Source organism: Antennarius striatus, chromosome 20, assembly GCF_040054535.1.
Source record: "Antennarius striatus isolate MH-2024 chromosome 20, ASM4005453v1, whole genome shotgun sequence".
Lineage (NCBI taxonomy): Eukaryota > Metazoa > Chordata > Actinopteri > Lophiiformes > Antennariidae > Antennarius > Antennarius striatus.
The window spans coordinates 6,807,818-6,835,276 of NC_090795.1; the positions used below are offsets into that span (position 1 = coordinate 6,807,818).

The 27,459-nt window shown below is 41.9% G+C and overlaps 3 protein-coding genes across 4 annotated transcripts; 1 reads left to right on the forward strand and 2 right to left on the reverse strand.

Annotated features, from left to right (window-relative positions):
• Positions 1-981: 981 nt before the first annotated feature.
• qtrt2 (queuine tRNA-ribosyltransferase accessory subunit 2) lies at positions 982-11,017 on the reverse strand. 2 transcript variants are annotated; one of them, XM_068343778.1, is made up of 8 exons: positions 10,496-11,017; positions 10,277-10,332; positions 8,392-8,468; positions 7,692-7,901; positions 6,599-6,798; positions 4,615-4,784; positions 2,063-2,174; positions 982-1,928 (listed from the first exon to the last, which is right to left on the reverse strand). In XM_068343778.1, the coding sequence occupies exons 1-8, from the start codon at positions 10,696-10,698 to the stop codon at positions 1,679-1,681; spliced, it is 1,278 nt and encodes a 425-aa protein (XP_068199879.1). In that variant the 5' UTR covers positions 10,699-11,017; the 3' UTR covers positions 982-1,678. The 2 variants fall into 2 exon arrangements, with proteins under 2 accessions (XP_068199879.1, XP_068199880.1); XM_068343779.1 differs by having other exon boundaries at positions 4,633-4,784; positions 10,496-11,009.
• Positions 11,018-11,325: 308 nt separating this feature from the next.
• Positions 11,326-22,237, forward strand: ccdc191 (coiled-coil domain containing 191). Its single transcript, XM_068343781.1, has 17 exons — positions 11,326-11,573; positions 11,725-11,763; positions 11,919-12,057; positions 12,150-12,302; positions 12,793-12,971; positions 13,114-13,337; positions 14,864-15,008; positions 15,097-15,293; positions 15,508-15,751; positions 16,091-16,512; positions 17,492-17,565; positions 17,794-17,876; positions 17,957-18,058; positions 18,151-18,294; positions 19,456-19,608; positions 19,969-20,123; positions 21,666-22,237. Exons 1-17 carry the CDS (start codon positions 11,460-11,462, stop codon positions 21,838-21,840), a joined length of 2,742 nt encoding a protein of 913 aa, XP_068199882.1. The 5' UTR covers positions 11,326-11,459; the 3' UTR covers positions 21,841-22,237.
• zdhhc23b (zinc finger DHHC-type palmitoyltransferase 23b) lies at positions 21,889-27,254 on the reverse strand. Its single transcript, XM_068343780.1, has 5 exons — positions 26,994-27,254; positions 25,007-25,161; positions 24,164-24,847; positions 23,788-23,955; positions 21,889-22,846 (listed from the first exon to the last, which is right to left on the reverse strand). The coding sequence occupies exons 2-5, from the start codon at positions 25,150-25,152 to the stop codon at positions 22,573-22,575; spliced, it is 1,272 nt and encodes a 423-aa protein (XP_068199881.1). The 5' UTR covers positions 25,153-25,161; positions 26,994-27,254; the 3' UTR covers positions 21,889-22,572.
• Between the last annotated feature and the right edge of the window lie 205 nt (positions 27,255-27,459).

Here is a 27,459-nt window from a genome sequence, read left to right on the forward strand (position 1 = left end):
TGTGTGAACAGTCGACCCTTCAGGTGTATCCTGCCTGTTCTTTAACATATCGTTCACATCCTCTCAATCTATTTGATCTTATTCCAGCCACTCGATGTACACCGGGGGTGTATTAAAGCTTCTTCCTGCCATCTGCTTACCTTTATCGCTATTCTATTTCCCGATGCTATATCTCATCATTGTGTTTCCTTTTATCTTACACTTGAAGGTCATCGGCTTGATAAATATTTCAACGTGAATAATGGCTGGACTGCAGTCGTCCAGAGCAGTTTGAGGTGAGCCTAACTGTTGCAATAACAAAACTGAAGTGTTTTTTTAAACAGTGATATTTACAGACTGTGCACTTATTCTAATTTTGATGAATAAACATCAATTCAAAGAAGAAATATTAGCTACTGAATTCCTGCATATAAAATAACAGTGATATTGCATGGAAAACGGCGCACTGCGTGAATTACATTTTCTATTTTCACTACCTAATCCAAGGGGGGGTAAAAGCCACAGGCTAGAGGTCAGTGCCCGATTTAAAACTTGTCTGTGATGCTCTTTTTATTTATGACCAACACTCACTTATTGGTATCAGCAAATCCTCAAACCTACGTCTTTATAATGCTCAACATAATTAAAGCATGTCACCAGAAAAGATAGATATTCCCACTGCTTTTCCATAAATCTGTCACCCTCTCCTCTCCTGGTCTTGTGTCCCCCACAGACACTGCCACGGTCTGAGTCAATTATATCCCCATCCCCTTCAAACAGCCAGCATGAGGAGGAAGTAGAGACCTATATCTTTATCTGATCTTTATCCGCCTCAGCAGCCGGAATGGTGGAGCTGTCAGCTCAAACTCTCAGTTAAACCCAAGGAGAACCTGCAGGCAACCTTCACCACGTCTACTCGTTCATTCACAATCCCATCATACATGCTGGTTTAGTGAGAACATGTGAATGCTGAACTCAATGCACATGTGAGAAGCTCAATTTATTGAATTATGCATGGAAACAACATTACTAAATGACAAATGTGTGCTGACGACAGACCAGTTAAAGTATAAAATGATAATAAGAAAAAAGCCTCAAGGAAACCTTACTATAGATGTAAGTATTTTAATATATTACAGGAGAAAATTTAATGTTTTCATTTGTTTCCTTCCTCTAAGTGGTCACTGAAGTTCTCCCTCCAGTCTATTTTATTATGTCAATGGGTCCGGTAGATATTAGTCATCGGCTGACTGCAGACTGCAGTGGGACTCACACAAGGATTCAGTCTTCGATAGTTCACCACAATCCATCCTCACATTTCTTTCTTTACCCAGATTCCTCCTGACCTCCTGTCAAGTTCCTTCTCCTCTTAAGCCACCAAAGCCCTTTGTGTCGACTTGCTAGCAGCTCTGATCAATATGGGTCCTTAAAAGAACGGTCCTGGTGTGAAACCAGGACACAAACATCAGACAGTTTTCTTTATCTGCTCTGTTGTCGCCGCCCTCCCCTCTCGAATACATAACTTTTGTAATATACAATATGGAGTGATTCAATCTCCAGGTCTCTGCATCATCACAGCATCAGTTTGACTGGAAACTGGAAAAAGCTAGATCTGCTCTGCTTTAATTACTTGAGACTTCCAGTGATACTTTAGAGAGACAAGAGACATCAATCCCTCTGCTATCTCTTCCGATCGGTCTTAATCCTTTGTTTCTGTCCGTCCGCCTCTCTCCAGCACCCGTCTCTTGAGTAGGTCCAGTTTATCAGAGGCCAGAGCTTTTCTCAGAGCTTCGAAGAAACCGTGATAGTGGGATGTGTTGTGGATCATCAGCAGGACCCCAGCCAGCATCTCATTGGTCACCAGCAAGTGATGCAGGTACGCCCTCTGGTGGTTGGCACAGCAATAGCAACCACACCCCTCTACCAAGGGCCTGAAATCATCCTTGAACCTGGGAGGAAGTGTAAAACAGTTACGGTACACTTCAAGAAAAGATGCCCTGAATGCAAATTACTGGAAGAAAATATTCTGCAAGCACTGCTGTTTATAAAACCCTCTGGGGGTTTTACAGTAACCGTCACAAACCTGTTGTCGTTGAGATTGATCTCAAAGGGTGTCATTTGTGTTTTCAGATTATCTTGTTCTCCGTTCTGCAGCGTCCCCCCCGCTGTGTCCTTCTTTTCGTTCAGCTCCAGAACTGCCAAAATATATATCCATCTCATAAATCCCAACACACCCCATTTTCACACCATAATCTCATTTTGTTCGGCTGAAGATACGTCCCTATATATAGAACCGCAGCACTCCATCAGCCCCTGTGGCAAAAATAAAACGGGAACGCTTACTGGAGTTTGACCCCTTTTAAACAATGCAGTGTCCTTTGTTCTTTCAGCCGTTATGATAAAATTATGTACCAGCATATTCTTTAATTCTGTTCTGACTACACACGTCTGTCTCACGGGGGATGGGTGTTCGCTGTAAGGGAGAGCTGTAAGTACAGAACAGTTATGACTAAAGCCCTTGAAACTGCTGTAGCCGTGACCTGGTGAAGGGACCAGTTCTATAACAGGTTAGTTACTAGTTTATTTAGACTCAGACTGAATCATTCAGTCTGTATGCCTCGGTGTGCAATAAATGGAACAAAATAAAACTAAAATGACTAAAGTTAAACTGATATGAACAATGGACTAAACAATGCTGAAAGTATTAAACTGATTTGCTGTAACAACAAGACTTCCCTCCACTGGAACTAAGAGGCAAACCCAACACCTAAAAAACAACCCCTTATTATCACCCTCCTCCACAAAACATCACAAATGACAGAGTTATGAGTCGGCGTGCTACTAACACAATTTTGAAGTCGTTATTTTACAGTGATATCGTTGAATTCTTGTTTATGAGTTTAGCTGCATCTTGACTTTGTAGAAATCAGTGAACATGTGGGGCAATGGGAGAAGACAGTACATGATGACAACAAAGTTCTGAAGTTAGAGAAACAAAGAAGTTTAAAGGAAGAAAAGGGGTATTTTAGTATTATGGTGTGTTATGTCAAGAAATACCTCAAATCCCCTCCCTAACCCTATGGGGCCATATAATTTACAGAGAGGGGAATTCGAATTTCTCTTAAAGCCTGACACCATCATTGTTCTTGCCTTCTCTGAACTCCAATTCGCTCTCTGTGAAGAATCGATTAATGCTGCCTGACACTCGATGCTGCAGGATACCAACCTTCACTGTCAATCATATGACTTTAACAACTTTTTAATGAAGCACAAAGTTCTCAAGAGGTCCCGGTCGGAACATTTTCCATAGCACCTCTTCAGCCTTTCATCTGGGACAACAACCAGAACAAGAAGCATGGGTTTAATTGTTACCTTACTGGAGCTGCTGTGAGATACACCATTGATTTTATTTCACTGACTGAACTTATATTAAATCCAATTATTTTAATTGAGCAAAAATGCACACCGGCTACTACACACCAACAAAAAGCACACACATAAATTTCCGTATCTATTAGATCATTCAGAATTTAATGCAAAATAATTCCCTTAATGAAACACTCACAGCTATAGAAACACTTCTTTCCTACTCATTAAGGGCCAGTTGGCTCTTTTCTCTTTCAATTATTGAGCCAGTCGTGGAAACTGGTTCTAACGGCAGTCAGACTTTGTCTCGTTATTCGGCAAATTAAAAGCAGACAGAGGGTTGTTCATTTACTGACAACACTCAGTATGGTCTTTATACAGAGCGACACAAGTCTGATAAAAGATAATTCTCCAAATTCTATGTGGAATCCCTTTGCTTTGAGATTAACGAATATAATTGTGTAGGAGCATCTCTATAGGTCCACTACTCAACTTCACAGGGGCTTCCTATAGAAAATGAGCCTTAAGCAGCTCCCTAAGATTAATGACCAGCTTCATTTTCTCTGCTCTCAATGATTCACATTCCTGTTCCTGAAATCTCAGCATATTTAAGACAAAGGATATTTTTTCTCACTGCCACCTCTTGCATATGCGTAGGAATGATGCAAAAACCATCACACTTCATTGTCATCCAATTTATTATGGCGAGGCAGACTCCCAAAGGCGAGTTCCCAAATTGCATTATGACATGTCAGATAGCTCCAGGTGTATATATTGAACTTACTTTTCAAAAGATGTGGCCAGTGCTCCGGTTTTTCTTTAGTATTTCCTTATATTTAAAAAAAAAAATTTTTTATGGCTTTCGGCAAGGTGGCTTTACCTGAAGGGTCATTAGGGCTGACAGGAGCAAAATGATTAAGGTGACAGAAGTTGTGCCAAATTATTAAAATGTCTCGCAGATGCCGTTTTAAATTCAGAATAAAAGTTCCTTGTGTCTTGACATAAAAGCTCAAAATATAGAGATCTAAATAATGTAAGCTGGATGAGAAAGCAGGTCTCTCACAGAATACAAACTCAACAGAGTATGAAAAATTGTGTTAGTAGAGGGATTCTGGGAAGATTAGGACAGCTCAAAGTAAATAAATGTTGTTCAAACATAAATATATGGCTGTACTACACAAAAAAGTAAAATCACTAATAATAAAAACTATTTATCTATCCATCCACCCAGTTGAACCTTGTTTCATCGTGTTGGTCTATTCACCACACCTGAAGGGGGCGCTCTACCTGCGAGCTCCGGGTCTGAAGAGATATCGAAGCTGAAGCTCAGAGCGCAGCCTCGCTCCGTCACTTGAAAGGGGAAGTGACTCTCGAACAGGTCGACGCCGGCCTCCACGCACGCCAGCACCTCATCAGGCTGCCCGACGCCCTGCAGCAGTCTGGGAGTCACACACAAACAGCCACCAATCAGCAGACAGCGACACACCAAGGGAAAGTACACAGGGTCAGGGTTAGTGTGAACGTAATATACAGAACATATTACAGTCAGAGGAGGCACCAGCAGCACATCCACCCTCTTAACAAGTCCCCAGCAGACACACTCCCTCTGATTCTCTGCCTGCAGGCGTCAGGGTCAAGCCGAATTTAGCATTTGATAATGACTCCACTCCACTTTCCAGTAGGAAGCGCTATCTCATAACTCAGAGCCGCTGTCAGAGCCCTCCATCACCTCCAGCAGACGAGGAGCGCTCATGTGGGACAGATTACAGCCAAAAGCCTCTGAGAGGCTACTGGTTGGTGAACTTGGGAGAAAACCAAAAGTTTAGTATGTTTTGTTTATTCTGCCAGCGTCGTCGCTCCGGTCCCACACAACAAGGCCCGTTTTAATATCTTCAGAAGATGCCGATTAGAAGTAATATTCAGTATTGAGTGTTTTAATCTAAATGTCAGGATCGCTTGCAACTAAAAATTTGTTTTTATTCAGTTAGTGTCAAATGTGTTTATAATCATTGGATAATCCTTCCTATTTAGATCAAATCAGACAGAAGCAGGAAGAGTCTATTGCTCCGCCAGAGCCTGAAGTGGTGTGTTTAAACTGACTCCACCAGTGGCCTGAAATCCATAGACATTCCATTTATAACGCCTTAAAGAGGCAGAAGCAGCAAATCCACACAATGAAAAAGCCCCAAAAATGACAAACTATGAAATATATTGTCAACCCAGCTAGAGATCCTTTTCTGCTAGTTGATAAATTAAGTAATACTTTCATGTGAAACGCAATTAATTATGAAAAATGGAAAAAACAACCAGTGTTAATTTGTCACTTACTCATAATTTCCATACCTGAATTATTATTCAATCTCAGCACGCCGTACGTTTTAAACCATGGACACTTGTCCCTGCCATTCTTCTGATCTACTGTGTAAAAACGTCCTGACTTCACCGCGAAAACAACGGTTCCGAATGTTGTTTTGTGTTATTTTACTTTTTTGGGGCAGGGAGGCTGGTTGTCTTTAATCAATAAAGCTGGATAATAACTGATTGAAAAGAACCTACTCTATGATCGCACACAGGTACATCAGTCGCTGCATTTTAAACCACACTGCATTGGTTTGTTTTTCATAGAACTACTATTCAAAGAAGTTACATTTATGATTATCAATTGAGCTGCAATTAAGTCATTTGTCATAACCTGATGTATTTCTGGCTAAACCATCTGTTCAGTTTAGATGATAAACTGAATTATAGCCAAAAAAGCTAATCTATTGTCGTTTCATTGTTCAAAGGACGATTAAATCCTGCCTTTTTTTATCATTTAAAACACTCTTTTTTTTAAGAATCTAAGAAAAAAAATCAACAAGTAGAGGATTATCTGTTTTTCTGGAGTGTTAGATTCATGAAAACAATTAATTATAAACATAACCTAACAATTCTTGTTGCAGCCTTAAATTGAATATATGTCCATGTAATCTAAATGTACGAAAAGCATCAGCCATTCAACCAAAGTGTAAAAAAATCTGTTTTACTGATACCAACATAATGAAACATGAGCTCTGTCTCTCCACCTACCCTTTACGTCTCCTGTTGTGTGGTTGCGGTTGATTTGATGTCAGTAACTATTTTGAGATTTTTTTTTTTTTTCAAAACAAATAATCAGGTTAGAGTTTGTGATTAGCACCCCCACACACACACCCCATGCAGCTGTAATCAATAAAACACTTCATTTTCTCTCAGACTGATAAGCAGTGTGGACCTGGGTTTGTCCTCAGGTAGTTCTTTGGCCAAAGCGGTGATGAGTTGGGTCCTCAGGGTCCGGTCCATGGAGCCCGACTGGAAGCCGTCCAGGCAGAATCCCGCCACGGGCCTCTTAGCCGTCTCTCTGGCCGAGCGCAGCCTCTCCTCCAGGATGTCTCCTCCCTCCACCACCCCGAACACCTCCACTCCCTCCAGCTCCTGACAGGCAGACAGTTTGTGATTAACCAGTGAATGGAAAGCATGGAAGATAGAAGGAAGAGCAAAAAGAGGAGAGAGAAATACTGAAATCAACACCCAACAAGACACAAGAACGAGTAACAACACATTAAAGCTGCTTTTTCTCACCACAAATAGTGTGTAATCAGGTTTGAATGGAGTGAAGTGAAATGTTTTTTTCTTCTTTGCCAGAGCTTATCTGGGTTTTGATGACGCCTTATGAATATAAATATACAACACAAACAGGAGAAATGCAGAGAGAGAAGCGGAGCTCAAATGGTTTCATCAGCACAGATTTGTGAAATAACCTGCATTACACCAACGATTCTGTTCTGTTCTTTTCCCTACATCGCTTCAAACTTGAAACCTACTGTCCTGAGGGAAATTTGATTTACAGCCGAACAGAAAAATCACAAGAAGTAGTACATAAAAACAGCATTTAAAAAAGATATACAGGCACTGAACTACAAGCATCGTAAAAAAAAATGCCCGTATCTTCCGGGAGAGGAGCGATGCATTTATGATGCAGTATTAAACGTCCTGTGAAGCGTTACTGAGTTAGAGTCGTGTGTATAACTCATGAAAGTCGACCCTAACATTATGGGAGAGAGTCACTGGTTTTAAAAAATAAAAAGTAGAATTCATTAGTCATGCTTGATGCATACACCCCAACAGATAATTTTGTACCCAATGTAAATTTATTCCTCCTAATCTCACTGCGTTTCCAGCCGTATCACGGTTGCACAGCAGCCCCCATGTGACCGGAAAAAACAAAACAAAACACTAAACATCAATCCCTGTCCCACGTGTTCGTGCAGCGCATCACTGATACACAGATGTAACAGGAAAACAGTTTGGAGGTTGTGTTGGTATACCTGTGATTTCTGATGCAGCAGCAGACACTCATCCAAGTGACCCAGAGTCCGATCCACCGACTTCCGAACTCTTTTCAAGGAGGTATTGTTTTGCCACGTCTCTCCGTCTGCCATGCTCTGGTACCAGTCTGGCTGCACGGCCTTCAGGAGAGCCATGTATTTGCTCACCGTCAGCTCAATCCGCCCACCGCTGCCCCACACGGACACCGTCTAATGACGACACAGAAGGGGGGGGGGGGTTGAAATGCAAAAAGACATTCAAGGGAAAACAGTAGCTTTGATGGCAGAGTAGCTGGTTAGCTTAGCTGGGCACAAGAAATGGGTATAATGCTACCTTGGTGCAGTTTGAACATAACAACCAATCTGCTGTCATCCTGAAGCTAAACAAAAATAAAGTGCTACAACCAATTTTACACAGCGTGTCTCACTGTTATGTATAAACATTACAAAGAGGTAATGGGAGTAATTGTTCCACCTATGAGCCAGTCGTGCAGATAATAACAGCACTAATCAATGTCTGCATAAATGCACCGACTCAGCAGGAAGGGAGTGACATTTAGACAACATTATGAGCAGCTACTAAGACAATCAACAGAAAGCGACTTCAAACTGGGGAAGCAGCGTGAGTTCTGGGTAAGCTAAGGCTTCAGAAACACAGTGCACAACTATGAGAAGACTTTTAGCAGAAGCTGAAGTTCACCTTGTTAGTGGTGTAGCCTGTTGGGGTGGGTGATGCAGGGTCATGAAGTGAGCAGTACAGGACCGAATCATGAAGACCTGAACAAAGCACAAAACAGAGATCGATGCACATTACACACAACTACTCTAAAAAGTGGATCACAGCCACAGAGTGTTAATGTGATGAATGAGTGTAAAGAGAACAGCATCATCAGCAAACTGTGGAAAATGATCCGATGAGCAAACGTGACAGCTGCTATTCCTTCTGATTAGTCAGTCATGACTGAATTCTGTAGTGATCACCTCATACTTTATGCAAAGAGAGGCACCAGTGATCACACTTCTAATGTCAAACACTCACCTTCACACAAGTAAACTTTTAAACCAGTTACAAAAATGATGTCACCTTTCTGAGACATTTGTATGAATTACATTAAAATACTCTTTTGTCAGCCTTATAGAAATGATCAGATTTTAATATCATGCTAACATTAAATATATATTTAGAAGCAAATTGGTTCCATCGCTCCAATTTCTCCAGTTAATAATGTTCATACACCTTAAGCTCTTTTGGGGATATATATAAATTGTGGAAGGTAAATGACATTCATGTCAATCATCTGATTACTCCAGCATAGACTTTTAAGTCTGCTAGCGTTTTCATCTGATGAGGTTGCAATTTAAATTTTGATGAATGTACAGTATAAGGTTGAATATGTGAAACACAGCAACAATAAGGTCAATAGAAAACAGTTTAACAAACCATCCATTTCCTCCTCTGTAACCTCTTCATCTTTGCAACGGTGATGATTGATTCATACAGGATTTATTTAGTGTTTTGTGTAACAGGTTATTTCTAAATAAGGGACTGACCGATCGTAAACAGCACAGGTGTGGGTGTTTTCATAAGATTTCTTCATGACATTATCACCATTATCTATAATTCAGACCAAAATCCAATACTTTCTTCCTCTCTCCAACACCTGCAAATGGAGCAGACAAAAACACTCCACAGTGTTGACACAGTAGTAGTTGTGTGGCTTTTGATTATATTACACACACTGTACATATTTTCCATAAAGAAAAAAGAATGCAACTGGAGTAAGATGTTTCAGTTCTTGCTCTAGAGGTCCAGAGACAGTTTTTGTTAATCATCCCAGTTTAAAAGCTATCAATAAAATAGAATTTTCTATAAAGGCAAAAAAGATCAAAACAATAAGTTCTGGAGCTAGATCTGTGATTCGTGGTGCACCATCATGAGTTCACAACACTTAAACCAGTACCGTTTTATCATTTATATATATATTTTTTAAATGGCCTCTTCTAGGAAAAATGGATTTCACTTGATAATTTGATCACTGCCTGACACAAATGCACTGAAATATTTTTTATGTTGCAGAGAAACAAACACAGGGAATCACATGTCATCCTTCAACTGTCATTGGGAGAGGTAAATATTGCTATTCAAGCAATTTTATAGAGAGAAAAAAGTCTTGAAATAGCTATAAATACCTGGAGATTCCTCCTTAATTTTTTGGTCTTCTTGATAGATAGATAGATAGATAGATAGATAGATAGATAGATAGATAGATAGATAGATAGATAGATAGATAGATAGATAGATAGATAGATAGATAGATAGATAGATAGATAGATAGATAGATAGATAGATAGATAGATAGATAGATAGATAGATGGTACTGACACTTCAGATTTGTCAGTTGGTTAAAAAGAAAGATGAGAAGTTACCATAATAAAAAATATTGTTATAGCATTTCAAGTTACAATGCATCTTATCAACGCTGTTTGGTTTTCTAGAATTCTACGTTTTATTCTCCAATTGTGTTTTCTTCTAGCCCAGATGAATCAAAGAGGACACATGATTTATTAAACATGAGTAAAATTACCTGAAAACTTTCTGAATCCATCCTTAAAATCCTCCAATACTTCCTGGTGCTCAGCTCTAAGAGGGGGGAGTGAAGTTGTTGCAGTTATTTATTTATAAATGAATGAATGAATGAATGAATGAATGAATGAATGAATGAATGAATGAATGAATGAATGATCCCAAAGAAGATTTCTTCATGTGGGTTGTGTAGTGTGTGTGTGTGATGATTTTATCTTACACGCTGGACAGTGGGACCTGTGCCACAGGGGGTAGGTTGCCCAGGGTGTGCAGTGTGTCCTGGGTGAGGTGGGGCACTGTGCCGAGGGGAGTGTGCAGCAGACACGCGGGTACTTCCAGAGACTGCTGACCCGTCTTGCCGAGCCCCTTTAGGACACCCACCCGAATCGTTCCCTGCACCACGCGGGACAGTTCGAGCTTCATCTTGTTCCCGGCTAACAGACTCACTTGCGGGTAATATCTAAACCCCGATAACTTTCAAGCGCAGTGACGTAGGTGAACTCCAGCGCAGGAGCACATGGAGAATTAGCCACGCCGCTACCTAGCCTCACCACTCACGTGACGTCAGCCAAGTAGTCGTCGACTCCGGAAGTTCAAGGCTTTAAAATCACACGTACGCATCCACCTGTGTGCTGGTTTGAATTACTGTATATACGTTAATAATTTCAGGACATGTGTCATTCTTTTCCCTCACTACCTGAGAGGAACTACATGTCGTGTAATTATGTCGTCATCACCGGTTGCCGTCACGCGGAAAACTACAACGGTTTAGCTACCCCAGTTTGATCAAGACGCCGATTTGTTTCTGCTCTGTACAAAGCAGACTACTTTCTTGTTCAACTTATTTACTAATTATTTGCTCATTTGCATATTTTAAACACAATTTTAATTATTTAATAGAAATAAAAGACGTTGCTATAGTTACCAAAAGACTCCGAAAGACTTATATGTCTGGTGGGACATGTAGTCCTGCAGTAATTCATTGACGGTACAAGTGGTACCCGAACGTAGTGTTTATTTACTACAATACCCATAATTCCTGATCAATTCGGTAGTTTTGTTGTGAGAGTCCTGCGTTTTTTCGAAGGCTCTTTAACGCTTGACTTTATATGACTTCTAAGTAGTTATTTTCTGTAACTAACGCTCTTGGGAGAACAGGAGAATATTATCGTGGTTTTCATCACATGAAAGTTTCGAAGGTTAATTCTATAGCTAAACAGGTGATGACATACTCGAGTCAAAAGCCTCACCTGCATAAATGGAGAATGCCCGGAACTGGTAAAACGTATGGAGATAATGTAAGTTTATAAAAACCTCAGAGCACCCATAGCTCAAGGTGTCTTGGTTTGTTTGGGCATTCATGAACAGGAAATCAAGATATTTTGAAATGTGTTGTTATCGTTCTTGCAGACAGAATCAGATTGCAATAACATTTTCCTTCATGGACAGGTGCATGTGAAGAAGGATGCTATAGATCACTGGAGGAAGGTGAGAAGAACGTTCGTGCTATGTAGCCATGCATTTTATATTTAAATTTTCATAAAGCATATTTATATATTGTATCACTCTAAGCTGATTTTGCTTTGGGGATTATTATCTGATCGATAACAAAAGTCAACGCTATATAACTTCCTTGCCCAAAGCATGTGGAGATGGCCTCAGAGTTGGCAGTATCCAACATCTTTCCTCACAACCAGAAACGTCATGTAGGAATCCACAGTGTACCTGTTCCACTGCAGACCTCCGATCAGCTAAGAGATCATGATGAAGCTTACAGTGAAGGTACGTCTGCCCGTGAGAACAATAACACAGTCTCTAGACAAGATTAAAGTTGAGCCGGTTAAGCAGTGATATCTGCGTGGTTCCTCTTGCAGCTCAGGCTCTTCTTAGTGACTGGTTCAGCAGTAAATTGCGGGTGGAGATGGAGATGGAGAAGGAAGATGACCTGATGTGCTCCGCTGAGAGGAGAACTCCCGCTATGTTGACTACTGTTCAGCCAGACTGGTTGGACTACAGTAACTTTCATGGTATACAGCATTCCATTAATAAGAACACTATTGTGAATTCAACCTGACGCTCATTCTTTTACTTAACAGCGGCTCAGATTTCCGTTGTCATAACTATTGGCATCAAAAATCTTAATAAATGAAGTGAAAAATGAACTAATGGATGCTTGAGCAGTGCATTTATGTTAAGAGTTATCATTAAATCATCAATATCATAGGATATTATTGCAGTTGTGAGACAGGACTGTTTTCTTCTCTGCACATTCAGTCATAGATTTTTTTTTTTAACATGTTAATGTTCTAAAACCAAGAGTTTACCAGAGGTCTTACTTTTCTAATTTGTATTTCATATTCCTGTTGATAATACCGAAAAATAATGAGCTCTAAAAATATATCAATAGTAATTTAAAGTGTGAAGGAGTTGGAGTTGATGGAAAAAGTAACAAATTCAACGTCAAAATCCCTTTGAAAATTCTTTTGTTGTGATGCAATTCTTCCTTTATATTCTTAGATCTGTACCATCATCTGGCCGAGGAAGAAGAGGGCAGCACTGTTAACAGTGTTCTCCAAGATCTGATGGAGAAAGAGGTGTTGGACTGTGGAATGATGGAGGAGCTGGTACTTGATGTTGGACAAACAAAGAAGACGTTCAGAGACCCGATCATCACTATGGAAGCACGTCACCTACAGGTATGTCAGAGAAGTGAAACTCAAATTCCTCATCTCTTTGAAGAGATGTGACTTCAATCGGTTGATTAAACTAAAGTATATCAGCTGTGAAGACGGCCGCCCAAGTTGCATCCTCAGTTACACTCACTGATTCCCACTGAAGGTGCAAGAGAACAGGGCCCGCCGAGAGGCTGAGAGGCAGAGGCAACAAAGAGAGAGGGACGTTCTACGGGACGCCAGGCTGGAGGTGAAGAAGAGAGAGCAAAGGGAGGAGATGAGGAGGAAGCAGGAGGCACAGAGGGAGGAGGAGATGGTACGACAGGAAATGGTGCGCCTGCGTCGCCACATGGAGGAGAGGAGATGCAATGAGCAGCTGCATCGACCGAGGTACAGCATCAACAGGAAGCGCTTGCTTCTGCTGAATGGGTTTTGTCCAGTGTACCTGGAATGACCCTCATGTCTGACTGAGTTTGATGAGAATTTACTCCTTCCTCTGGTAGATTAAGTACGGTAGATCAATATATTGAGAAATTATCTCTGGATTATCCAGATCCCCATTCAAAACAAATTTCTTCCCTGTGGAGAACAGATAAGAGAATTGTCTTTATCACATCCGTGTCCTGGGGTAACGGTTACGGAAGTAAAATTAAATTCATAATTCTATAACTGAGGTTATTATTAATAAACAGTTATAGATTTGGTTGTAAACACATTAAGTGAAAACTTTAATAACTCTGTAACACCCTAAAACACAACAAGATAGGGGGAAAAAATCTCTGTTCAATACAAAGTGAGAGGATTAAGGGAGTGAAAGATTTGATTTAATAAAACACAAAAAAGGGAATTGGGTGGTAAGGTTGTCCAAGAAGGTTCTGAGTTCCATTAAAGTGAAGTTTCCGCCCACAGTCAATAACAAACAGAGAGAGGGAATTGGTAACTCTAAATTTCCCATGGGAGCAAATGTGAGTACAAATATTTCTTTTGTACATCTGAGCCCTTCTGTGAACTGGAGACCTGTCCAGAGTGTACACGCCTCCCACACAATATCAGCTGGGATTGGCCCCAGCCCTTTGACAAACCTTCAAAAGATAAGCAGTGAAAGAAATGGAATGATGGAGATTAAAAGTCTGTGGCCGTAGGGTTAGCACTGAGGCTAATGCATAGCAGTGCTTTAAGCTAGAAGCTAAACGTCCACTGGCCGCTGCCATAGGTTGGGCGTTAGTGGACCGCGGTACACCAGCGCTTTCTGTCAAGGGTGTTACTTTCCCTTAACCCGGTAGCTCTCGGGTCCCTACCAGTTCAGTCCTGCCAGATCTTCTGAGGTCTGCCTGGATGCCCACGGTCTTCCACTTTGATTTCTGATTCAAGTGCTTTGCTAAATACGACCAAATCAGCAAAATCGGCGACGCAGAAGAGTTGATTCCAGGTCAATGAGACCAAGCGTCTGTCTCAGGACAGCTGTGCTTATACTGTTGTCTGGTCTTATAAGGCCGATCCACCACAACACGGCCCTCTCATCTCTTTCAAGTCTACTGGCCAACATTCACTAGTATTGCACTCCTTACACAACTGTCATACATCCTTCCATGACTTGACAGGGACAGGTTTCTACTCATCAGGACAGGAAAGAGCTCTCTAAACATGCACCAAGTTTAGAGATAGTCATCCAATCAAATAAAGAAATCAATACAGTCACTTGTTCATCTGTAAATGTAAAAAACTTCATGTCAGTCCATCTAGAAGCTGTTGTCACATCTCATTCTGCAGTGTTCCAGTGTTTACTGTGGTCATTCGTTTGTATTGTTTAATTTCTCATTTCCATTCTGATAGAAGGCCTTTTTTACTGCACGTTTTTGGGACTACAGCACATTTTTCTCTTTCCTTTTTGACTAATGTGGGTGTTTATACCACAGGCAAAAGGAGAGAATTGAAGGGCAGAGGGTAGCCAGAAGCCTCCACTCCACTCCTCCTTTACCCACAAACCCACAGCGGCAGGACCTACAGCGCCTATATATTGAACGGAAAATTCAATCTAAACTTCTCATGCATAATCTCAAGGTCGGTGCTCGTACTTTGTCTGTGGCTTCGCAGCCTGATACATTCTGCGTCTTATGCATGTTTGTATGCATTTGTGTGTATGTTTTAGTGTCTCCAGAGGCATTTCTCTGGATGGTATTCAGTTGTGCTGGACCAAAGGCTACGTATGGGTAAGGCCAGGGCCCTTTATGATTGGAAGAGACAGCTGAGTGCTTGGCGTGTATGGCGAGCAGCCGTGTGGGCAGGACGAAATCAGCGAGAGTTGGCAAAAACAGAGCAGGAGCTACGAACTGAAAACAGGCAAGAGTAAATAATAAATGACATTAAAAGCTTCTGTCGACCCATCATTTTGTAAATCCTGCCTCCTGCAAACGATGCATAATAAATACTACCTATATTCAAGATAAGACTTTTAATTAAGACAGTATTTCTGTAAGAAACTCATTTATTTATATATCCTGACAAAGCAGTAATTGCGGGTTAAATATAGGGTCACATCTGCTACCTCCTCCAGACAAAGCCAGCTGGCTGTCGAGAATGACCGACACAGGCTGCTACGGAGATGTGTGAATGAGTGGCAGCTGTGGTGCAGGATGGAGAAGGAACAACGACAGCTTTTGGCCCAGCAGCAGGAGACCCGGCGCAAGATGGCTGCTTTGATTAAAGCTGCATCAGCAGGAATATTCATTGAGACAGAAACCCCAACCCATCAGCCAGTAATGGCACAACCTGTGGAGTCTAATCAACTGGACGCCATGGAGAAGGTGGGCAGAGCAATAAATGTGAACTCTGAAAACAAATTTAAAAAAATCACATTTCGAAATGGAATCAGGGTTAAAATTTCAGCTCGTCACTAATTTTGGGAAAAAGTAAGGGGATAATGGGAAAAAATAAGAGGTGTAAATTTAAGAGTCAGGAATGAATAGAGCAGATGGAAAGGATCCAACATAGGAATAAGATGGAACAGAAAAGGGATGGAGAGATGGAAGAAACAGCTGCAGGACATAATGGAAGCACTTAATTCTGTATCTGTTATCCCTTAAGCTTTTTGTATAATCAGATCTATTCACACATAACACTATCATCATATCTGTTTACCTTAGAGAGATCACTGTGGGTCAGGCCCTTTGGCCCCAAACTCCTCTGCACTACATCAGAACCAGACCCCTGTAGGTGCTGTGGCCCCTCCCACTCAGCCCTGGCAGGTGACTCGCCGCCACACAGCGCCAACTCCTGCTGAGCTCCACGAGGTACGACAGAGACGAGAGGGCGGTATCTCCACCCCACCAAGAGGAGCCTCATCACAGGGTGGCAGATGGGAGAACAGACACGTCGTGCAGCAGCAGATTATCGCGCAGCAGAGGAAGCTGTTGAAGGAGCAGCAAGAGCAAATCGCACAGCTGAGGCAGCAGCAGAGCGTGATTTGCTTGGAGCCGGAACTGAAGAAAAGCACACCGCTCACTCAGCTATCAGCACCCAGAGGCTCCAGACCAGAGGGCCGTAGCTTTGGCCCCACAGAGCAGAGGTAACACCACTGCACTGGAGCTAATTGTAAACCACCCAAGCTTGAAATGTGTTCAAAGCAGCACGTTTGAAATACCAACAGAAGGGTTTGGTAAATTATGACAAAAATCTTCACCCAATGAATCGAAGTTGTACAAGCACGTGATAAATGATAAGTCAATTAATAATGATAAGTAATAAAGTGTAAAAACAAAATGTATACAAACAGGCATTTGGGATGAGAGTAAATGTGAAAATGTTGGTTATGAGTAGCAGTTTGGATCCAATACGGAGGTTTTCCTATAATTGTAGTTATACTGTACTGCTGTCAGTGCAGCTACTGTTGTACGTGCTGCATGTCATCTGTTCTCACCGTAACCCCCCGGGGACAATGAAATTGTGATTTAGTAACTCTGTCCAGAAATAGCTCCAAATTGTCCTGCAGATGATGAATATCCTCAAAGTTCAACTCACTTCTCTTTCGCGGTGCAGACTAATGGCAGAAGAATCTGGCAGACCATTGTCTGTGCGGACAGCCCAATGGTTTGTCATGGATGAACAGAATTTTTTTTTTTTTTTAAAGAGGCAGTTGCTTTTTAAATGAACGTCTAAAGTAGTATAAATGTTTTCAAGAGCTGCGCCGAGGTAAATCAAAGTGAAAGTCATTAATAGCTTTCCAATTAAATAAAACTCATAAATGTAGCGTAAAAGACTCCGATCAGCTGCAGGAGGATTTTAAAGCTTAAAAAGAACAAAAGCAGGAGGAGCTGCCAAAATGTAATAGTTGATACATCCGTTTCTTGTGTAATTACAAAGTTATGCAATTATACAATACGCCTGTCGAGAAGTTTGTGCAACCTTGAAAATAATTTCTACCTGTCGTGAGTAAAATGAAGTCATGCGTTCCAGTTGAACTCAGAAGACGTGTGAGTGAAGTGTGGCTAATAAGGAGCAGGAAGATGTTCATGTGTTGAAACAGTTGTTACAAGCTGTTGTTTCAGGGCGCCGAGAGTTAACGCCAAACCTCAGAGGAAAGCGTTCACACAACAACCTGGTCCCCATCCAATCGTCACAGGTCAGTCTATTCCTAGATAGTAGGTTTATATCTTCGTAATGCATGACAACGGCATGATGAGGCCACTTTGTCAGGGAGATTGCGTGAACCAGTCACCTATAGAGAAAATGATTTAAAGTTTACAGTTCCCTCAGCAACAGCCCATGTAGTAATATAAAACATACACAATAATCCATATATATCCCAGAGACCTCGTTCTCGACTCACCCCTGCCCCCCCTTTCTAAAGCCATGGAGGTGCGAGCACAGCAACGAGCAGAGAGGAGGAAGGAAATTGAGGAACTCAAGAAAAAGAAGGAAGAAGAAAAACTGGTATGAGATGGAGGAGGTGTTTGGAGTTATAGGGTTTGGAGGATGATTTAATTGTCTGAAACAATAAAATGTTTTTTTAGGCTGAGTTGAAGGCTGCAGAGGAGCAGAGGCAAAAGGAGATGGAGGAGGAAAAGTCAAAGGCCGCAGAAAAGAAGAAGGAGGAGAAACGACAGGAAAGAGAGGTGAGATGTCTTTAATTTTTCAGGATGTTCACAAAGAAATGATTCGATGCAGGAGGTAAGTAGCATCAATCAGGACTTCTGTGTTGGTGCAGAGGGAAAAGGAAAAACAGAGGCAGCTGAAGAGACAACAGGAGCTCCTGAAGCTGGCTCGTTATCACTACCACAGAAACTTGCTGCTTCTTCGAGGTCTGGTGCCATGGAAACGCCTTGTTCAGCTCAGACAAGCCAACGTCCAGGTAAATCAACTCTGTTCTAGTTATAAACGTAATGTTTACAGCAAGTTCAGCCTTGCTTCAATCGTCCAAATCAGCATTTTAAGACTCCAGGGGGTAATCCTGATGCTGACCTTCTCTTGAAGGAGCACCCTTTATATTGTCCTTTAAGGGGAAACTGCCTTAGGCTTTCCATCATCAACTATGTTCCAGCAACAGAATTTGAATAAGCTAAAAGGAAGAATTCTGACCTTCAAAAGTTAACCCAAGTCCCCGAACACAACTCTGATTTCAATAATAAACGGGGAGCTGGTTATAGACCTACCTGAATATTAAAAAAGTACATCTCTCGCTCCATATGCATCAGCCGTCTGGCTTGGATGCAGTCAAATAAAGGCAGTGTGTGCCCATCAAAGGCTTTTTAGAATTCAAGTCTTTACAAGCGGTGAAATACTTAATGACTTTTGGACCAATGGGTGGACATACTGGCTCCACATTCTCTCAATACTAAGAAGTTCCTTTAGTAATTTCTTTTCCGTTTGAGGAAATGCCTGGTCTCTGAAATTTTAATAACATAAAGAGGATTGAACATTTAGGAAATGTGGGAACAGCTTGTACAGGTTCAAAATACCAACCGATGGTATTTTGTTATAACAACGATAAATTCAAATACTGTGAAAGGTAGCAGAACCATTGGCTCGTCATCTGCCTCTACTTTAAATCACTGATAGTGATGTATTAATGTTATTTTAACGTTATTTCTTACTTGTTATTCCAGTTGCTGGAAGAGTTTTCTTTGACTTTCTGTTTGTCCTGTTTAATCATTTCTTTTTTAAGCAATTCCTTTTCTCAGAAGCTTTTATTACTATAACTTACCACAAATCTCACGCTGTGCATCCTCAGGCAACCCAAACTAACGCACTTGATGAACTGCTCTGGTCACTCCAAAACATGCAAATATCAACGTCATTTAGTCATAAACATGTTCCTCCATTAATCACACTGATAGTAAATACAGCATGTGTTTCAGAGCTATATTGAGCTACTGTACAATAATGCGAGACTCATTGGAAAGCAGACATTTCATCATTCGTCACCTCTTCGTTGTCTCAATTTGCTACACGTGATTTGGTGTGAATGCACTCATCAGTGTGCATCAGCGCTTTTCTTTTCAATCCCTGCCAGCTGGCTGAGAGCCACCACAATCTCTCGCTCCTGAGGAGGTGCACACTAGGCTGGCAGCAATCAGCAAGAGAGTCCCTGTCGGAGAAAAAAGCTTATGCGGACCAACTGTACCAGCACTTTCTGCTTCAGAGAAGCTTAAGCTGCTGGAAAAGAGTGTGTATACACAAGCGCACATTCACACACAAAAACACGATTAATCAATCAGAGCAGCAGCCTTCCCATCTTCTGCTAGTGACTTAGAGCAACAGCATCTCCTAATCTCCTGCTCTGTCTGCGTTCAATTATGTTTAAGGTACCCAGACCTAACGTTAAAGAAAGTTTCTACTTTTTTTCTTGTTTAAGTTTGAACCCGTGAATAGGGTTGAAACTTCTGCTGTAGACAGCTGACATAAGATGGGTTGAATGCCAACAAACAGCATTTCCTAGCTTTAGAGGAAGTTTGTTTTGACTTCAGGTTATTGATACACTGACATTAAAATGTCCCCATCTCTGAATGAGTGTTGTCTGTCTCAGTTAAAAGACTGGCGGATGGTTCAAGCAGAAAGAGCTGAGCGTTTCTATCGCGTTCGCACACAAAAGAGGTTTCTATCGGCGCTGGTGGACCATGTGACCGAGGAGAGGCTAGTGGACTGGGACCGTCAAGAGAAAGCTGAGGAACACAATAACAGGTCAGTTACCCGTGACGGTCTCATATGTTCCCTCAGTAACATGACCAACCACATGTCAAATTAGATTGAACAGAGAGCTGAAAAAGCAGAGCAGTTGGGATTTGAACAAAAAAGAAAATTTATGCTGTGAAATCGTGGAAAATATTGCATTAACTTAAGGCATTCAAAACTTACTTGCAATAAAGATAAATTGATGGTGACAATAACTACCTACTGTAACGTGCAATTTGAATCTATTAAAAGTGAAAAGCTTAGCAGTCCATTATTTTCCCACCTGTACATTTGAATAAAGCCTAAACCATACGGGACACTCAAGAAAGTGGATTCCTCCACCAAGGTCCAAGTGTCGCTTTTGTTTAAAATAGATCCTACTCCAAAATATAATGGTTCCTCCTTTGACATGTGCCCCAGTCTGTAACAGCTTCATGAAAAGTGGCTTACGCGTTTTTATTTGGTCTAAAAAAAAAAGCTTATCTTGTATAAACAAAGGAGAAGAAAATGTATGGATCCATCCCTTTGTCTGGAAATACTCCAGAATTCAGTCGTTCATTCATTGCCCCATGTTCCACTGTCACCTGCATTCTCACCTCATTGGGATCCATTGGGACAGCAATGTTCAAAACACCTGGAAAAAAATCCCAAAATCCCATCCATGAAGTGAGGATTCTTCAGTTCACCTCTTGGATGAGAGGTGAAACATCTTCAAGAAACTTTCTTAAGGCCCATTGGATTGATTTTAAACAGCTTTGGATAACCATGACCTCAATAATTGAGAATCTACACAGACATCCTTCAACTTGACTATCTCCCAGAAGACAAAACCATCTTAGCCATTAGCCAAAATCTCCATCATGTGCCGTCATTTATTACTTCTAATGTTTATTATGTGCAGTCTGATGTGAAAACCCTTAATGGCACTTAAGCCACTAGTTAGGATGCATTTTCCCTTAATTAGGATTATTCCTCTTAGAACCATGAATCCCAGTCCTATTGCCTGCCAACCCACCTCATGGAGTATGAGACAATTCACTCCATTTGCAAAAAAGTCTAATTCACTTGAGAGCTTGATGAGAAGTCAGGGCAATCATTGGGCTATTAGGATTCATCCTCTGACGCACTAAAAATGCCTAAAATAAAAACATCACTTGACTTGGGAGCTTTTCTGATTGTCATTTAATTTGTTTTACAAAATTCTCTCCTACAAAAGAGGCATTTTGCATCAAGAGAGACAGACTGGTCTTTATTATACCTAATGATTTAATTATTATTGGGCTTATTTTTTCCCCATTGTGCTTTCTGTTGCCCCGTGCTGCCTTAATCTCACTGTCATTGTCACAAAACAAGCCTTAGTAATTTTCAACTTTTCAGATCAGGTCAGCTAAATGACCACAGGTGAATTTCCGCCAGCTGCCCAGTTGCCATTGTCAGTGAGCCCACAGTAACATAATGTGAAAACTCATTAAGGGTTGTCAACTCGCAGGTCCCTCTGATTCAGTTTTGCGCTGCTCACTCGCTCCTTTCTTCCATCTGCTCATACTTCAGACGGATGCTGTGGCGATGTTTCCTGGCCTGGAGGCAGATTCCGTCTTTACTTCGCATCGAAAGAATGAAGGAGACGAGACGGGAGATGCTGGGACGGAAAGTGGCCGAGGTTCTTCCTGATTTCTTCGGTTATAAAGTGAAGCCTATAGCAGATTCTGTCCCTGAAGGAGATTAACTTCACACCCACAACAAACGCTGGACAAACATGAAAATAACCCAGGCATACATTCTCAAATCCATTTAATATAAATTAAACTCGCTTCAAGAAAACACAACTGAAGACATTTGATCTTTAGGAACTTCGGTGAGATCAATGAAATTGCTTGTGCTGAGCCGTTTTATTTTTCTGTGATAAATGTACCGGACACATTTCACAACACTGCAGTTAAGCGTTTGTAGATGATGGAGGAGGTGTAGGGTGCAGAGTGACCATCCTTGAAGCGATGCTCCACCTATTGATTTATGCAGGGCTGACTTACTCCGCAGAAAATGTCCCAGCAATGTCCTGTTTTCTCATATTTTCCTCATATGGACAATTCAAGGAAGTAATATAATATAGAGGAGAAAATATGGACTGTGCAGAAATATTGGTTTGTCTGAGAGACTGATGAGGGAAATGAGACAACAGTGGAAAGAGAATAAAGGTTTGTGAATAGATACAGCTGAATTGAGGAGAAGCTGGATGGCAGTGACGTTAATGGAAATGAATGTGTTTTATTGGGGTATGTAATGTTATAGCTGTGTCATAGTGAGGGCAATAAAAAAAAAAGCTGCAGTAAAACAGTGATATCAGTCCAGGCACCTCTCGTGGCCAGTAGTCAAGAATCAGAGTAAACGGAGCCATGCTGCCATCCTGTGGACATGAAGTCACCTCCTAAATAATATCAGGGATTAGAATTAGATCCTCTTACACCAAGTCTGTCTGGCCCGGAGGCAGAGAGTTCTGTTCTTGCCCCATTGTCATGAACTCTGCCCAGTTGCCCCAGAAACCTTGAGAGTAGACACCAGTGTTCACGACGAGGCCCCAGTGGGACCTGCGAGCGGTTTTGTCTCGTAGGGCCGTGCACGCCTCCCGCTCCGTCACGTTGTAGCTGATATTGATCAGCTGCACCACCAGCAGGTGCAGCAGCCCCCCCGTCACAATGCTGCTGTACCACGCACATGTGAAACAAATGGCTGAGCTGGAAGAAACACAGAAGACAGATTAAAAGCAGAAAACACACACAACATCCAACATATGTTTAATTGTGAAGTAATTAATACTGATGTAAAGCATCAGTGAGGTTCTAACATGATCCTGTTTTGTACTGGAGGTGTTAAACATGCTTCAGATGTGATTATAAAACCACTAATAAGTCAGTGCAAAGTGAAAACTCAAAATATATTTGGTAGACTGTTACTCTCATCTATATTTTTATATAAGACTAAAATATCTCACAGTTAAAAACAATGCTCTTCAGAAAATGATAGTCAAAGTTGCGTTCAGAAGGCTGAGGTTTGGATAATTGTTCTAGAAGTCTATTTAAAGCGTGTGACGCCTTCATCAGTGCCAAAGCGCATCATTAAAACTGTGTTCATCCACTCTCTCAATGCTGTGAGTCTCGTTCCAACAGCTTGACAGGAAACACTCCAAAGTCACTCAAACTGATTCAATACTTAAATAAAAGGATGCTTTTGGCCAATGTGCGAGAACCACACACAAACGCACTGAGCCTTCATTTTATGGTAATTTATTGTGAAAGTGCTGCACAACGCTTCAGTTAAAAGACAGCTTTGCTGATTGCTGCTTAAAGACCATCTGCCATTCCTCGCTTCCACTGGCGCTGCTCTGTGGGTGTACGTGTATGCAGAACTGTTCATTCTTGGTATTAAGTGTTAATTAGTTTGTCTTTTTACAGTTCAGCAGATGTCTGTGCTTTGTAGACAGGCCTGGTAGGAAGATGTTCAGCACATGCCGATGCTGTGATAGCATCCTAAATACAGATAATACAAAAAATATATATATTTGTGATGGATTTATAGTCACCAGAGGTGACAGTATGGGTTAACTATTTTTTTGTGTAGGATGGGACGATGGGTAACAGTAGACACCAGTTTTCACCATGACTTGTCTTTTCACTACCTGTACTGGTAGTAGACTCCCGGGCAGTAGAGCAGGGCGGTGAACAGGTGTTGTTTGGGACACAACCTCTGCAGCACCAGGCTGATCCCGTACAGAGACGTCAACAGGAAGAGGAGGAGCAGAAGCAGGAAGCTGCGATGATTGGTCTGCCCCACGCAGCTGTTTATCCTACCGGGCCACAAACAGAGAGGGGGACACACAGAAACAAACACAGGAGGACAAAACGTTGTACTGAGACTGGAGGGGTACGCTTCACATGCAGACAGACACATGTGGAAGTGAATGGGACTCACAGCTGGGTCCATTTATTGAATGTGTTATTGAGGTAAAAAAAATAAAAAGACAAAACAGTGGAAGGCGCTTGAATGGAACCCACCAGACACAGTGGTGGTCGAGACGCAGGACGCACACGCCACAGATCCGACAGTGCCCCGCCCTCGGTGGTCGCACCACCCTACACACCGAACACCAGTTCCTCTGGCTGCTTTCCTTCAGCTCCATCTGCTCCGACGCTCCCGCCCGATTGGCCACCGTCAAGGCCACATCCTGTCTCCCCCCGTTGAGGAAATGGTCAGAGTGTGCCGGGGGGGTGAAGTACTTCACCGTGCTGTGGACTAACTCTGGGTTTGGCCGCACAATACCAGGTTCTCTCTTGGTGAAGACGAGAGCTACCAGAGTGAGTATGACCCCTGCGGTCACCACCGCTACCTGGATGTTGCTAACGTCCCCGCTGGGAACGAGCTCCGTGATGAACAGGTAGTACGTGTATCCCAAGGAGAAGAGGGCGAGGCTGAGGAAGAAGAGCGTCCGTCCCTTCTTGCGGTGAGTAACATAGTAGTACCACAGCACCAGGCCCGGCAGAGCCGTCAGGACCACAATGCCGAGCAGGAAGTGGAGAGCGGCGATGTGCAGAAGGACAGGAAGGAGGATAAGAGGAGGGATGATGGACAGGTCCACCTTTCTGGCTCCGCCCCAGAACCACGGCACACGAATTCGATCTTTAAAGACTTCGGCCACCTTTGATAGAGAGTCAGGTTTCTGAGGGTCCCTCTTCAGAAACCTGTCAAGAGTTTGCAAAAAGCATTTGTTCCAAAAGTATACAAGGCTTCGATTCAACGCTCAACATTTATTTCCTCTTATTCATTTATTTTTCAGTTGGTAAATTCATTCAACACCTAATACTCAGAGGCCCAGACATACTGCGTTTAAACACCCTCACCTGTCACAGGCATCATCCAGGTCTTCGCAGTCGCAGAAGCAGGCAGCCACATGGCTGCGTTGTCCCTGTCTGTTCACGTACTCACAGCAGCACAACGTCTCCTCCTCCTGCGGCGCCTTGGCGACTCGTTTCTTCATGACGGACATACGCACCGTCTATCAGATCATCAAAAGTGACATTCACCATTACCGTCATCAATTGTGCTATAGATACAATCCCCTGAAGAGATGTGAACAGAATTAGACGGAAGGTGGAAGTTTCTTTAAAATGTCCTTGGTGCACAGCAGCTTTAACAACTTTATGCATTTATTTTATTTTGATGGAATGTTTCCAAACTGATTTTCCGCTGCTAGCTGAGCTGGCTCATTTGACCTTACTCAGTATGACTCTCACATCTGTCATACATCTGTCACCTTTAAATGCTTTACAGCCCCCATGCAGGCACTCCATTGCAGCCTGTTTGGGCTGTGCAGATGGATCTGGATGGAGGAAAGGCTGGCAGCATTTAGAACAGCAAGTTTTCATGCCCCCCCCCCACACACACACACACATACACAACAGACTGAAGATTTCCCATCAAACCATTGAATGGAATAAATCCTTCACCTCAAATAAACCTATCCCTAAAGGGGATTTGACGCTTCATGCTTTGATTTAGCAATGAAAGAACACATGACGTGTGGCTTTATTATGAGACTGCCGGTGATCAAAGTAATGTGGTAAAGAGGACGTAGGGGTCAGGAGGGGTCACCCAGTATCAAACTGGAGAATACTTCCAGTCTGGAGGTAAAGTTTGACTAAAGAAAAGTCAGTTTAGGCACAATACACAGATTAACGTGTGTTTGATGTGACAACACTGACTGGAACATCTGCTGCTGCCTGATCAAAAACACTAATACTACTACCAGAATTCACAGCGGGACTGTGGTGCTCAGCAGCTTCATGTCCTGCTGTAACACTGAGGGATTGGATGTGGTTCACGGAGGTTTAGAGACGCAATGGGTGCAGGAACAAAAACTATAAAAATATAGAGACGTGGCTCTTTATGAGTGATTCCCATTAGAATAAAGGTTAGGAGTGAATTTCTCGGAGGTTTAATGGGAAAAACTGACAACAAACGACAAACATTCAAGTGTAGAGTCAGACTGAGGTGATTAGAACAGAAATTTGACATCTTTACTTACACTTATTCTTGCCAAATGATTTTTCATATGCTTGTGATGAATGTGAATCTACAGCCAAGAAACTCAGTTTAACATAACTAGAAACTGTGGGAAATAGTATGTTGTAAAATGTTGTTGTTTTTATATATTTTTAATTTTTTAAATTTTATAATCTGATATTATCCCAAAAGGGAAATTAAGGATTTTCTGCCTTGTTGTTAATGTGAACAAGTTTTATTTATACTGTATGTCATTAAGCAATGTTAAAAAAAATATATATTAAGCATCAAAACAAGTTATTTTTCAAATGTGGAAAAAAGCTTTTTCCAATTGATGTGCATTTCTAAGTAGAGCAAGTTTTTTTAGTGACACTGCACAGATCTGGATCGATTAGGCTACAGCTTCTCAGATTGTACCAGTCCATAGGGGGAAGGATTACTCACACTGATTATAAGGGTTTTCTGATGTGTTTATCATAATATATGTTTGCGTGATCAAATAGAGACGTTAGGAAAAGTTAATAAGGAACAAACTAGTAGCTGATATTTTCATTCAACACAAACACATCCACTTTGGAAAGCCAATCAAGGAGTATTTATAGAATAATTCAACAAAATCAATAAAAAGTAGTTCGTTTTCTACTCTTGTCTTTGTTTGACGCTTTTTAAATCGCTCTGTCTGGAGTTCATTCCAGTTTAACACCGCAGGTCTCACACAAACCGACCGGAGATCAGATTTCCTCTTCCAGCCGTAGCGTCAAACAAAGCTAACACGAAGCTCACACAACAAGTCACAGATCGGATTCGAGCCGGTTCGTTCGGTACCTGAGCAGGTAGGAGCTACATGCCGGCGCTTTGGATCAGTCTTCAAAGGAACGAGTCTCCCTGTCCGGCTGCTCTCCGGAAGTCCCTCCGCCGTTCACACCAGCGTTTCTCGGGGTTTCTTTAAGCAACTTAACGGGCGTCAGGAACCACAGCTGATCCTGGATCAGCCTGGATTCAAGTGTCCACATCGATAGGGGTCTGGTTTCGTCTGGGGGGTTTGTGTTTAACTGGGGAGGAAACAACCAGCGGCTCCGCCACCAGAACCGAGCCCTCTGACGTCACACGAGGTCGACTGGCCCCGCCCAGCGCGCAGTTACCAGTTCTAATCTCTCAGTGTCACTGTCCACTGTCGTGTTATAATCTGTTTAATATATTATAATCCCTATGAAGAATATAACATTTTAATCTGTGCATAACATAATTTAGGTGTAGACTATGATGTTATAATCTGTTTAATTATCTCTCT

Coding starts and splice junctions, on each gene's coding strand:
- ccdc191 (XM_068343781.1), top strand. CDS start 11,460: ATGAAAGTTTCGAAGGTTAATTCTATAGCTAAACAGGTGATGACATAC. Junction 11,764..11,918: donor CTATAGATCACTGGAGGAAG/GTGAGAAGAACG, acceptor CCTTGCCCAAAG/CATGTGGAGATGGCCTCAGA. Junction 15,009..15,096: donor TTCTCATGCATAATCTCAAG/GTCGGTGCTCGT, acceptor TGTATGTTTTAG/TGTCTCCAGAGGCATTTCTC.
- zdhhc23b (XM_068343780.1), bottom strand. CDS start 25,152: ATGTCCGTCATGAAGAAACGAGTCGCCAAGGCGCCGCAGGAGGAGGAG. Junction 23,956..24,163: donor CTCGACCACCACTGTGTCTG/GTGGGTTCCATT, acceptor GTGGCCCGGTAG/GATAAACAGCTGCGTGGGGC. Junction 22,847..23,787: donor GGAGTCTACTACCAGTACAG/GTAGTGAAAAGA, acceptor TGTTTCTTCCAG/CTCAGCCATTTGTTTCACAT.
- qtrt2 (XM_068343778.1), bottom strand. CDS start 10,698: ATGAAGCTCGAACTGTCCCGCGTGGTGCAGGGAACGATTCGGGTGGGT. Junction 4,785..6,598: donor CTACCTGAGGACAAACCCAG/GTCCACACTGCT, acceptor TGTGACTCCCAG/ACTGCTGCAGGGCGTCGGGC. Junction 1,929..2,062: donor ATCAATCTCAACGACAACAG/GTTTGTGACGGT, acceptor ACTTCCTCCCAG/GTTCAAGGATGATTTCAGGC.